The sequence below is a fragment of the Xenopus laevis genome, chromosome 1S (genome assembly GCF_017654675.1).
Source record: "Xenopus laevis strain J_2021 chromosome 1S, Xenopus_laevis_v10.1, whole genome shotgun sequence".
In the NCBI taxonomy this organism is placed as follows: Eukaryota; Metazoa; Chordata; class Amphibia; order Anura; family Pipidae; genus Xenopus; species Xenopus laevis.
The window spans coordinates 13,135,166-13,148,319 of record NC_054372.1 but is presented as its reverse complement, the minus strand read 5'-3'; the positions used below and the strand labels follow the sequence as shown (position 1 = coordinate 13,148,319).

At 39.6% G+C, this 13,154-nt stretch overlaps 1 protein-coding gene across 5 annotated transcripts in view; it reads right to left on the bottom strand.

Moving 5' to 3' along the window:
- Nucleotides 1-220: 220 nt before the first annotated feature.
- fam193a.S (family with sequence similarity 193 member A S homeolog) overlaps nucleotides 221-13,154 on the bottom strand; it is a 56,379-nt gene continuing 43,445 nt past the window's right edge. For 4 of the 5 annotated variants that reach the window (XM_018243014.2, XM_018243012.2, XM_041579374.1 and 1 more), the window contains 8 exons: nucleotides 12,837-13,109; nucleotides 12,404-12,686; nucleotides 10,984-11,170; nucleotides 9,490-9,726; nucleotides 8,740-8,889; nucleotides 3,323-4,148; nucleotides 3,139-3,220; nucleotides 221-1,077 (listed from right to left, as the gene is read on the bottom strand). In XM_018243014.2, coding sequence (XP_018098503.1) covers nucleotides 984-1,077; nucleotides 3,139-3,220; nucleotides 3,323-4,148; nucleotides 8,740-8,889; nucleotides 9,490-9,726; nucleotides 10,984-11,170; nucleotides 12,404-12,686; nucleotides 12,837-13,109 — 2,132 coding nt within the window. In that variant the 3' untranslated portion in view covers nucleotides 221-983. The remainder of the gene's footprint in view (nucleotides 1,078-3,138; nucleotides 3,221-3,322; nucleotides 4,149-8,739; nucleotides 8,890-9,489; nucleotides 9,727-10,983; nucleotides 11,171-12,403; nucleotides 12,687-12,836; nucleotides 13,110-13,154) is intronic. The other variant, XM_018243013.2, reaches the window with a different exon arrangement.

The following is a 13,154-nucleotide window of genomic DNA, read 5'->3' as shown; positions in this document are numbered from 1 at the left end:
TTTTGTAAAACTTTAAAAGGAGTAAAATATAGTCAATATTACATAAGAAATTTAGATGGCACCCGCAACCCGACCTGCAGCTATACACGCACCTGATAATCCTCTTCTCATTCCGCAGTGCCGGCTTTTTTTGCAGGGAACCCGCGGGTACCCGACCCGCTGCAGGACTCTACCAGAAGCCTTGGGGGGGGGGGGAAAAAAAGAGACCAAGAGCCAGTTCTTCTGCCATACTAATGTATTCCATCTTTCAAAAAGAAAGACATGATTTTAATATTACTTAACAATATGTTAAAAAAGTAGCCACTTGGGCATCTGTGTTAATACAATTATACACTCTATAACAGATCGATAGTGTGAGGATTTTTTTTTCCTTTTTCACGCTTTTTTTCTTTTCTTTCGGTCTAATTCTGCGGGTATTCTTACACAAGCCGGCTACAAGTCTGAGGAGGAGAAATCAAACACATACAGCGTAACTTGTACACTTCTTTTGAACAGCAGATTGTGAGAACGTTACAAACGCTCGTCCACTAGGAGTTGTTTCCATGAGTCTGGAAAGTTCTGGAGCAGAAGAGGATAATAAAATTCATTCCTTTGCCAGTAGTCAGTGTAATTTTGGGGGGAGCAGGAGGATAGAGCTTACTGCAGAAGTGATGGGCGCCACTGTTTATAATGCAACAAGCTTTTGCCTCCACCGAATCCAAGGAACCAGTCTTAAGTCAGAGGCCAAGGCAATAAGGAGAGGAGCGTATTGCTACAACCAAAGTCTCACTCACAGACTACAAGCACACAAGCTAACAAATTCAGGTAGAAAGTGGCATTTTTTTCTCAGGTCAGCAAGAATGATCAGGCCTGGGGAGTTCAGTGCAAATCCATTGGGCACTGGTAGAAGGCAGCACTGGCTGGAGGCCTGGCAAGCACTTGGAACAGCAGGGCGTAAATCAGTGGGATTGGTTCCTGCAGGATGAGCGCTTCATGGTGCAAATTCAGTGTGCAGCGTAGGTTGTTTTCTTGAGACTAAAGTTGGACCAGTTGATGGACAGTCTCTGCTTTGTCTGTCTGGCGGAGTCGAAGCAGAACCTGCAAAGAAGAGCAAAACTATCAGATAAATAACATGGGGCTTGTCCAATAAAGATACAATTACTGGGTAATGAACTGAACATTCACATCAAACATGCTTTTTTATGGTATGTATGAAATGAAGTGACTTCAGTGTCTGAGAATCTAATCCAAGCTGCTGCCAAAAAGAAGGGAAAATGTATGTGCGAAAAATGAGGATGGACAGCGAGGGCTGAATGAAATCCCTTATTTAGGGAATAAGGGATTAATATGCATTTCATATCCTTTAAAGGAATTGTTCAGTGTAAAAATAAAAACTGGGTAAACAGGCTGGGCAAAATAAATAATGTTTCTAATGTAGTTATTAGCCAAAAATGTAATGTATAAAGGCTGGAGTGACTGGATGTGTAACATAATAGCCAGAACACTACTTCCTGCTTTTCAGCTCTCTTGGTTTCCACTGATTGGTTACCAGGCAGTAACTAATCAGTGACTTGAGGGGGGGCACATGGGTCATAACTGTTGCTTTTGAATCTGAGCTGAATGCTGAGGATCAATTGCAAATTCACAGAACAGTTATGTCCCATGTGGCCCCCCTTATAGTCACTGACTAACTCAGAGTTAGAGAGCTGAAAAGCAGGAAGTAGTGTTCTGGCTATTATGTTACACATCCAGTCACTCCAGCCTTTATACATTACATTTTTGGCTAACTAACTTTATTAGAAACATTTTTTATTTTGCACAGCATATTTACCCAGTTTTTATTTTCACACTAAACTGTTCCTTTAACATTCAAATGTCAGCTTTGCCTTTCTTCAGTGTTCCCTGTTACCACAGATACAGCTCTGGAGACCAAGCAGTGGTGGGATAATTGTCTATTGACCAAAAAATTGGGGCAGCACTCCCTCCACTCCATCAGCGTTTAATGCTATACGGAGGCACCAAAAACAAAAGCTTAGTGACTATGGGCTAATAACCCCCATCCCTTATAATTGAACATCAGGGTGGAACTTTTTCTGTTACTCTGTCTGTTCCTAGATAGACCAAAAGCTTAAGAGGGGTGGATGCCTGGCATTTTTATATACATGCATTACTGGTAGCTAACAAAGTATTAGAAGGCAAAACAGGAGTTTTAACATCAAAGAGTCTGGAAATAATTTATATATTGGAGGGGCATGCTCTCTGGCACATTGCTTGCTTTAAAGGAGAACTAAAGCCTAACTAAAGAAGCAGCTAAAAATGTTGTACATGATGTTTTGTGCTTCTGCACCAGCCCAAGGCAACCACAGCCCTTTAGCAGTAAAGATCTGTGTCTCCAAAGATGCCCCAGTAGCTCCCCATCTTCTTTTCTGCTGATTCACTGCACATGCTCTGTGCTGCTGTCACTTACTGAGCTTAGGGAGCCACTCACAATATACAGTACACATAGAATAGAAATGTCACAATATAAGGCTGATTAGTAATTAATACAGATAATTACTACATGGCAGCACAGAAACCAGTGCAATTAGCATCAGAATTTAATAATCAGCAAACCTGTAGCATCAGCTTATATTACAGCCAGGGAAGCTCATTTTCTGCTGGATAATTAGTGACGAGCCCTAAGCTTAGCTTCTCAACAGCCAATCAGAGCCCACTGAGCATGTGAGTGTCACAGACACTTTCCAAGATGGTGACCCCCTGTGACAAGTTTGAAGTCCTGGATCATTGCTGCTATTGACAAGCTAAAACTTTAGCCTCATGCAATAAGTTCAGTATATAAAATATGGCATTTTTAGCCATTCGTGTTTTATCCTTTAAGAAAAAAGTAATAATGAATTGCCTGTTGAATGCCAGGAGAAGTGATTAATATGATATATGCAGGTAGCACAATTGTGACACTTGCATTCATTGAGAAACCTTTGTTTGCACCAGTGAATGGTTACAATATAAACAGGCAGTGGACAAAATGCTGCTTGAAATGGAATTGCACTGGAAAGACATCTGTTCACCAATCATGGAGTTTATTCAGGGTACAGAAATAACCCCAATAGCCCTTTCAGCTATAGAAAGCACGTATATTGGTTTAATCCATTTTTTTACCTTTTGAAATATTCCACCTCTCTTTCAGTTTCATCCATTTCCACACTGTCCAAGTCTATGTCTTTAGGGAGGAAAACATCATCTATAGAATGCAACAGGAAAGAATGTAGAACATTAGCACAGCCATTTAGATTTACATGTTTCTTTTGCTCAAATCAGAATATGTGAATCAGGGATTTCTTACCAATGGAGTTGTTGATTTTCTCACCCTTTTTCTTTTTATTCTTCTTGCTTTTGCCCTTGGGCTGGGGTGATTCTGCTTTTATGAGTTTGTTATTTTGTGGCGGGTCACTGTGCAAGGAAGGATCCCCAACAGCAGGAATCTTTTCATCCTTAAAGTGATTGGGCTGCTTTTTGTTATTGCCATTTGATTTCTTCTCCTCTTTTTTCTGTTCTACTACTGGTGCAACTTCTACTACTCGCACTTTGGCTTCGCTGTGGTTCCGCACTTTAGCCTGAGCATCCGAGAACTTGGAGGCCTCTGATTTTTTCACCTGCTCGGGACTTAGTTTTGGAATTTGCTGTTTGGGCGGCTTCTGCTTGACGCTGTATTCCTTGTGATGGGCCAAGTCAAGGAGCAGGGAAAGCTGTTCATGATGCTTGGCCTTTGCTTCTTTGTGTGTGTGAGAAGTAAAGTCTCTGCCATTTGTATGATTTGGTTGCTTACTTAGGGCCTCAGATAACAGACTTGGTTCGGTTCTATGAGCTGGACTCCCGAGTAGGGGAACGGGTAATGTTTCCTTTATTTCTGGCTGTTCCGCAGTTCCGTTAGGAACAAGTTCTGAGGTAACTACTACAGGTTCTTTATTAGGGAGTGGGTTGTGTGCCAGTCGATCTACCTTCTGAGAGTCTTTACAAGATCTTTCCTTTTTCTTCTTTTTCAGAGAGTGACACTCCTGATGTCGCTGCAGCTCCTTTTGGAGTCGCTCCTCTTCCTCCCTCTGTTCTTCTAACAGCTGAAGCTCTTCTTGTTCTCTGGCTTCTGCTTCTTGGCGGGCCTTTTCTTCTAGCTGTATGGATAGACAGGTAGGATAAATAAAGATACAAAAGACCCTGCACACACAATCAAAAGAGAAAATAATATAAGGGGCAATTATTGTAGTATCTCTAGTGGAAGCCATGACACTCAAGCTGTGCTTTTTGCTCTCTCTATTAAATGGATATTCCAGTGACCAACTATAGCTGCTTGGGTCATTTCTTACTAAACTAGGGGTACTCCAAAGTCTAGAAGGTATGAGCAAGTACATCCTTACACTCTTTATAGACTGCTCTGGATTAAAGTCACTATAATGAATCATTAACAGATATCTTAGCAGAGCTTCCTGTGTGGTTAATGGGGAACTATTGTGAAGGTGAAAAATTAATATAAGCTTCATAATACTGAAAGAAGAAACTTTCTAAATACAATCAATTAAATATTCTCTACCATTTCTGAAATAATCAAGTTTATGTTCACTATTCCTCTCTCAGCTTCTGTTTCTCTTCATTCTGTCTTCATTCTGGAGTTGGTGTTAAATCCAATATATCTTATAGCCTCTTTTTGCCTAGAAGATGTATTAGAGATCACTCTATTAAATCACCAGACATCATGTCTCTCTACATGCAGGATTTGTGCAAAAGGCAGTTATTTTGTTAGATTTTGTTTGTGCTGCTTATTTGAGTGAGCTCTAATTCATCTGTTAGGAAAGGAAGCCCCCCTATAAGATATATTGGATCTGTCAATGAATATCTGACACCCAACTGCTGCATGAAGACAGAATGAAGAGAAACAGCTGCTGAGAGAGGAATAGTGAAGATAAACTTGATTATTTCAGAAACAATGCAGAATATTTAATTGATTATATTCAGCATGAGGAAGCTTATATTCAATTTTTATTTTCACGATAGTTTCCCTTTAACAATATCAGATGAAGGCACAAATCGTACCCAAATATAAATGTGCAGCAGCCCTTGCGTCCCTGTAGTTATAAATACATAAAGGGCAATCAAATGAAAACACAAGGGGAAAGATACAACAGTAAGATACTACACTTTTAATAAAGAAGGGGATGGCTCTCAAACATGGCTTTTGGGCTACACTGCACTAACTAACCTGCCAGCAAGCTACAGATGGAGTCTGTGCAGCAATATCTTGTAAAAGGAAACAGTGGTTGTGATGTGATAAGCCTGTATGTTTGCTTTAGAGAGCTTCTGTCCTCAATGGAAGGTGAGCAAGGGGCTAGAGATGATATATAAATACCCAGCTATGAGCTATGGCTCAAGTTCTCTTCTCAACCTCTGAATTTGTAACTAGAAAGTACTAATCTGCTGACTAAAAGGGATTATGTCATGATTTTTATGGTGTGATTTTTATTTCTAATATACACCGTTTACACTGCAAATAATTAGGGATGCACCGAATCCACTATTTTGGATTCGGCCCGAACCCTTCACGAAAGATTTGGCCGAATACCGAACCGAATCCTAATTTGCATATGTTTTTCTCATATGAGAAAACATTTGCAAGGCTTGGAAAAAGTCACTGCGAAAACCACCCGTTGATTTCAATGTGTTTTTGAAAATTTTCAGCAAAGCAAAACAGGACAGATTTGCACATCACTGGCTATTCAAAGTTTTGTGTGCTGCTGCACAAAATAGTGAGTGAACAATATACAACATGTAACACACACATTGTGTATAAAAGTGTGTTAATCCTTTTGAATTTCCATTATATTATAATATATATGTATTGAATTTTCCAATGATCTGTTTTTAAGTCATAAAACTAGGCAAATTAGGAGTGGGAAGGAGAAAACATTATTTACTTCCTTGTTTTGTGACAAAAAGCCACGCGATTTCCCTATCTGCCCCTAATTTGCATATGCAAATTAGGATGTGGTTCGGTTGGACAGAAGGATTCGGTGCATCCCTACAAATAATTCACTCTACCATTCCTAACCCAGCAAGTGTATTTTTTAGTTGTAATATTGGTGTGTAGGTGCATCTCAGGTCATTTTGCCTGGTCATGTGCTTTCAGAAAGAGCCAGCACTTTAGGATGGAACTGCTTTCTGGCAGGCTGTTGTTTCTCCTACTCAATGTAACTGAATGTGTCGCAGTGGGACCTGGATTTTAATATTGAGTGCTGTTCTTAGATCTACCAGGTAGCTGTTATCTTGTGTTAGAGAGCTGCTATCTGGTTACCTTCCCATTGTTCTGTTGTTAGGTTGCTGGGGGGGGGGGGGAAGGGCGGGGTGTTATCACTCCAACTTGCAGTAGAGCAGTAAAGAGTGACTGAAGTTTATCAGAGCACAAGTCACATGACTGGGGCGACTGGGGAACGGACATGTCTAGCCCAATGTCAGATTTCATGATTAAATATAAAAAAATCTGCTTGCTCTTTTGGAAAATAGATTTCAGTGCAGAATTCTGCTCGAGCAGCACTATTAAATGATGTATTTTGAAAAAAATTTTTTTTTCCCATGACAGTATCCCTTTAAATAGACAAAAACAAAAGTAACCTTTTCAGACCAGTGTATTGCAAAAAACGTAAAGCACTTTTTCGTGTATCCCATAAGTAACTGCCTGAAACTTCTAATCCTCATTGCAGCACCCCATTCAACACAGCTCAGATGAAATTCTGCCAATAACATTGCTACTCTAAACAGCCCTCTCACCAATATTCACACTGTGTCTGTGCACTCTGCTGCCAAGAATACGAGTAGAGGAGCAGTAGTAATGAGCTGGAAAGAGAGTGAGGCCTTATGGCTACAGCATAAGTGGTTTGGGATGGGGTATAAATAGCTCCCCCCATGTTATGCTGAAGCACATTTTTTTGAGACAATCACAAGCAAAAACGCATTTTGTGATTTATTAATAATTGCCGAAAATGATCACTATAAAATAAGCACAGCTTGCTAAATAAAAATCTTTGTACCTGTTTGTATTGTGTGCGCAGGATACTCTCACAGTTGGCTTGATAATGATTTTAAAAATTGGGGAAGCCGAATTAAGCCTGTAATACCGTATATACTCGAGTATAAGCCGTCCCGAGTATAAGCCGAGGTACCAAATTTTACCTCCAAAAACTGGGAAAGCTTATTGACTCGAGTATAAGCCTAGGGTGAGAAATGCAGCAGCTTCTGGTAAGTTTCAATCAAAAAATTGAGGGTTTCTGCTCCCATTGGAGGTGCCGGCGTCTCGTTTTTGGATGCCGGCGACCATTCTTAGACGCAGGCGACCGTTTCTGCGCTTGGCCCAAGTATAAGCCGAGGTAGAGTTTTTCAGCATATTTTGGGGGCTGAAAAACTTGGCTTATACTCAAGTATATATGGTAATCATGCTGGAAAAAACATGAGGAGCCACTACATATTCCATTCAATGCTAAGCTACTCACAAGAGCAGGCTGCAGCAACACACAAAAGCGAAGGTCTCCCATGTCTGTGCCAATCACAACCTAAAAGGGACTTTTTAGAGGAAAAATAAATCTGGATATATAGATAGGCTGTGATAAATCAAATATGCTATAGATATCCAACATTAGACATCTGTTCAGTCTTTACAGACTACATTTTTGGCTAATTATAATAAAAAGGCATTTACTGTTGCACAGCCTATCTATATGCCTGGTTTTATTTTTTCACTTATCGGTTTCTTTCAATGTAAACTAATACAAAAGGATAGGTATCAAGGCTCTTTAGGAATGAGTACCGTGCTTCCAAATATGACCCCAATATCTCCCCATCATTTACCGATTCTACGCACATGCTCTGGGCTGCTGTCACTTACCTGAGCTTAGGGACTGGCTCTATACTGTGTATAAAAAAAGACTATAAAGTTTATAATTCAAAGCTGATTAGTAATGAATTCAGTTTCCCATTACATAGAAGGACAGAAAACAGTGCCGTCTGCATCTGAATTTATTAATAATCAGTTCTGCCGCATCAGGATCTATATTATTTGCAGGTAGAAAAGTTAATACCATGTGTGCCCAACTTTATGGTGCTCATTAGCACATTATTATAGATTATTATTATTATGAATATTGCGTACAGAATAATTCTGCATTTGTACATACAAACATATATTAAAAAAAAAAAAAAAGACAATCAAGGTTGCATTAGGGCAGCTCAAACTAATGTGTAACAGGAATACAAAGTATGCAGCAGTTTTTTATGGGGAAGTAAAATATATAATAGATGCTATAAACAGGAAATACTCTCCTAATGTTCATGGTACTTGAACAGTTTTTCCCAATGGATCAGACTAAGCTTACCGCATTATTTATAGAGCTTGTGGTGATAACCTGTCAGTCTCTGTGCCAAGAACTAAAAAGATTACAGTATGTAAAGCTAGACAGTTAAAGGTGTGCAAACCCCGGGATAAACAAGCCGACATGAAAAGTGAATAGCCATTTTTAGCACTGCGGTTTTTTTTATATTAACGCTTCAAATATTATGAAATTTTGCACTTCCCTGAAACGATATTTTAATAGAGACCCCGTTATCTTGCAAAAAGGGGGTTATGTTTGACTTCTAATCTGCCTGTGTGTGTTGTCTAGGTGTCAGCTGCTTAGTACCTTGCACCTAAAGATGTTCCCAGATACTGCTGGGCAAGATGCTAACCTGCTGCTTTCCCAGTCGTTCTTTGTCCGTCTCAGCTTCTGCTTTGTCTGTCCATTCCTCAGCCGTGCTGCTGCAGCTTCCCTGTGTGCTCCTCTCTGAGCCGAGCACATGGCTAACAATTTTATTGATTGCTGGGCTCGCCCCATACTCCTATGGGGTAGCACATGGGTAATTATAATAGTATAAAGAGTCAAAATAATAATTGTAATATATTAAATAGGTTTAAAGAAATAAACGTATGCAGAATGATTAAGTGGATTTATGCTGTAATTTCTGATGTGAAATGCCCTGACCTGGCATAGAAGTAATTAGTTCCATGAAATACATAAAGGTTATTTGAGTTCTTTCTGGCAGGTCAGGTCCCAGGAGCACAGGCTCAACAGGTCTGGCCGACATAACAAATGTATATGTCTTAGGACTACATTTCTCCCACTAAATAGGTTATGTACAGTTAGCCCCTAGATGTAAGACTTTGCATTGAACATTAGAGATTAAATAAAAGCTAAAGTAATAGTGTGTTGCAGTGGAGTATAAAGCCACTATGAAACCCTGCCAAGAGGAATATAGGGAATCCAAAATACATTATGTGCTGGAGTATATTTGGGGCAATGTGATGGCTCTATCTGTACAACTTCCAGCCATAATTAATGTATCAGAATTACTCTCTATGCAACACACCCATAGTATTTTATTTTGCATTCTGGCACCTAGACTAGAGAGAGGGGGATTTGGAGATTCATTGACTCATACCTTCCTCTGTTTGTGCCTGGCTCGCTTTGCTGCACGAGAGCTGCTTACTGGCTTTGACTCCGAGCTGTTTATAAAATGGACTAAGTCGTCTACTTTTCGATGGTCGATGGCGCCCCCGGTGTCCGTTTCCGGCAATGGGTCTGATTTCTTGGGCTGCTCCTCTTTCCTCTTTGTCAACCTTAAGCGTAGTTTTTCCCTCATTTCTGCGTAATTCCTACTTGTGGGTGCTGATGGAGGCTAAAAGCATATAAAGTAAAGATATTAAAAGATATTAAAGGGGACCCGTGTGTGTATATATATATATATATATATATATATATATATATACACACACACACACACACACACACACATAGATCCGACGTTTTGGCCCACATTTGGGCCTTTTTCATGAAAAAGGGCCAAATGTGGGCCGAAACGTCGGATCTATGTACTAAATAAAACACTTATTTTGATGAAAACTTTGGTGTGCGGATCCTTGCAAACAAACCTCTATATGAATTTTTTGGACCCTGCACCCGCAAAGATTAAACGAAGTCCGGTTTTCAGAGTGACACAGGAGCCATTTTGTGGACACTGTTATTAAGACAAGCCTTGTATCATCTCAGAATCTTGTTTGTGCATCAGAATGGGGGACCTGATGTCCATCCCCATGTCCTGGATTCACAATTAAATGGTATATAGAAAAGGGGGAATGTGGGGAATGTGGGGAGTGTAGTTAAATCTAGTAAGTGCTGAATGGAAAGTGAAAGTAATTGCCTGCCCTGCCGCGGAGGGGCATGAACATTTGATTGACAGCTGAGATTTTTAAATGAGCTTACAACAGCTATGAACACTTAAATTAAAAATAGAAATTGGATTTCATGTTTAATTTGAAAAGGACTTTTATTATACAGATCTGTGTGTCTGGTTAACAGGTCCACGTTAATAAGAGGAAGTTAAAGTTATCATCGTTATATTATGTGAGGATATTTAACCGGCATTTGTGTTTTCAGAAAGCTTCTTTCCCATTTATTATATCATTTGGCTCCTTATACTTGCAGTAAATAGCATTTATGCGTGATCTGGAGTGATATCGGGAGTGATATCAACCTCTTCTTTTCACAACCCAACAGAACAATGGGTAGTTAACCAGATAACAGCTCCCTGGTAGATAAAAGAACAGCACTCAATAGTAAAAATCCAAGTCCCGCTACGACTCCTCCAGTTACATTGAGTAGGAAAAACAATAACATGCCTGTAAGCAGTTCCATCATCAAGTGCCGACTCTTTCTGAAAGCACATGACCAGGCAAAATGACCTGAGATGCACCTACACACCAATATTACAACTAAAAAAATTTATACTTATTGGTTCAGGAATAAAATTTTATATGATAGAGTGAATTATTTGCAGTGTAGACAACATAATTTAGAAATAAAAATGACACCATAAAAATCATAACAGTATCCCTTTACGCTGTACCAATTTCAATAGAGAAAGCCATATCCTTACCCCTCCATGTCCAAAAAACTCGCAGTAACAGCAGTCACAGTATTTTCCTTCTTTCTGATTGGTGGATGTAGATGTACTAGAGCTGTGTTCTGAGCAGCTATCTTCATCCTGACTCTCTTCTCCATCGTACTGCTGGTGGTCATAGGCACCGTTGTTCTCACACCGATGTCCTTCACAGTCAGGGTCACTGGGCAAAAAGTATAAGCCGCTCATATATCCAAAGCACTCAAAGCCTTCAGTTACTACCAACACTTCTCAGTGAATCAAAACTGGAGAAAATTAGTGTATGAATAAAGGAGAAGTGAAATGACCCTAATTAACCTAAAATGAAAACAACTTATTACGTTGCAGACAATGGCACTTTATAAATCGCAGATATAAGACCAATTACATATTATTTTGAACTGCCGCACATTTCAGTGTAATTTCAGTGTAAGTTATTTAGGGTAACAGTTGGTATATAATAATGATAATTCTGGTGGTTAAAGCACGTCAGAATAAAAATATTATTAAATTAAATAACTCACCCATTGCATTACTGCTGAAATTACGGAATGGTATAAATATTTTAAAGGAACAGCTAAGTGTAAAAATAAAAACTTGGCAAATAGATAGGCTGTGCAAAATTAAAAAAAATATTTCTAATATAGTTAGTTAGCCAAAAATGTAATGTATAAAGCCTAGAGTGACTGGATGTCTAGCATAATAGCCAGAACACTTCCTGCTTTTCAGCTCTCTAACTCTGAGTTAGTCAGTGACTATAAGGGGGACCACATGGGACATATCTATTCAGTGAGTTTGCAATTGATCCTCAGCATTCAGCTCAGATGCAAGAGCAACAGTTATGGCCCATGTGCCCCCCCCAAGTCACTGATTGGTTACTGCCTGGTAACCAATTAGTGGAAACAAAGAGAGATGCAAAGCAGGAAGTAGTGTTCTGGCTATTATGTTACACATCCAGTCACTCTAGCCTTTATACATTACATTTTTGGCTAACTAACTATATTAGAAACATTTTTTATTTTGCACAGCCTATTTACCTAGTTTTTATACTAAACAATTCCTTTAATATAATCATTAAAAGGATAACAGGAGCTGAACTTCCTTTTTAATGGTATTGTGCCGAACACAAAGAGACTGAAATGTCATTCATCTCTCCAAGGGGAATTGAATAATGGGTTTCTGTTCCCGTAAAACTTTGTAAGATCAGAAGATAAACGATAAAAGTGACAATACCAAAGAGAGGACACTTTTTTAAAGGGGAATTTCACCATTATTTTAAATGTTTAGTATTAAGCAGTATCCAGAACAACTGCGTAGTTTTTTTTTGGCCTACTTCTGTATCCCATAACAGGCTGTGAAATAAAAGCTTAAGAGTTATAAGTAAACACAGAAGAATGAAGTGCAAAGTTCCACTTACCTGCAAACACTCGGAGGAGCACTGAGATTGCCGTCTGTTGTAGATGTGGGAGGTGCAGCTGTGGACGGGCAAAACCCTAAATGTGGATCCACAAAACCAGGAGCAGTTGCAGCTGTTTTGGGAAAAGACGGTGCAGCAATACTTTGGATGTGGGGAGAGGGTGCTGATGAGTGTGTACCCGGAGAGATGGATGGAAGAGTGGCCAAACTAGTGGGACTGTTTCTTGGTGCAACTGGTGTAGAGGGATGCCGGTGGTCATCTTTAATATTGTGGAAAACTTCTCCTGAAACACAAACACACAAAATATTCAAACTAGATGTTAGGACTGCTAAATACATCACTCTTGCTAACGAGTTGTGTAAACGTGTTGAATAACAACCCCGACATGCCCAACTTTTCATTGCCTCCAGCAGGTCAGATGCTGACAACTTACCTATGGAGGAAGGCCTCTTGGATGACACTTTAAACTGGTTGCTGCTGGACTGAACAGTGGTAGCAGTGCAAGAAACGGACGAGGTTGCAGATGAGGTTGCCATGACAACCTTATCGGATTCTATAAAGGCATCCTGGAAATTATAAAGACATTTCTTCTTGGCAGAGTTTTTTCTCTCCTTAATATCTGGTAATGGCGCTGTGTCATTACTAGAAGGTGCGGGAAGTGCTTCAGGTCGGATTTCAGGGAGTGCTGGGCCTAATATTTCCCCTCCTAGGTGTAGAAACAACAAAGGTTAACACTAATTGCAAATGATTT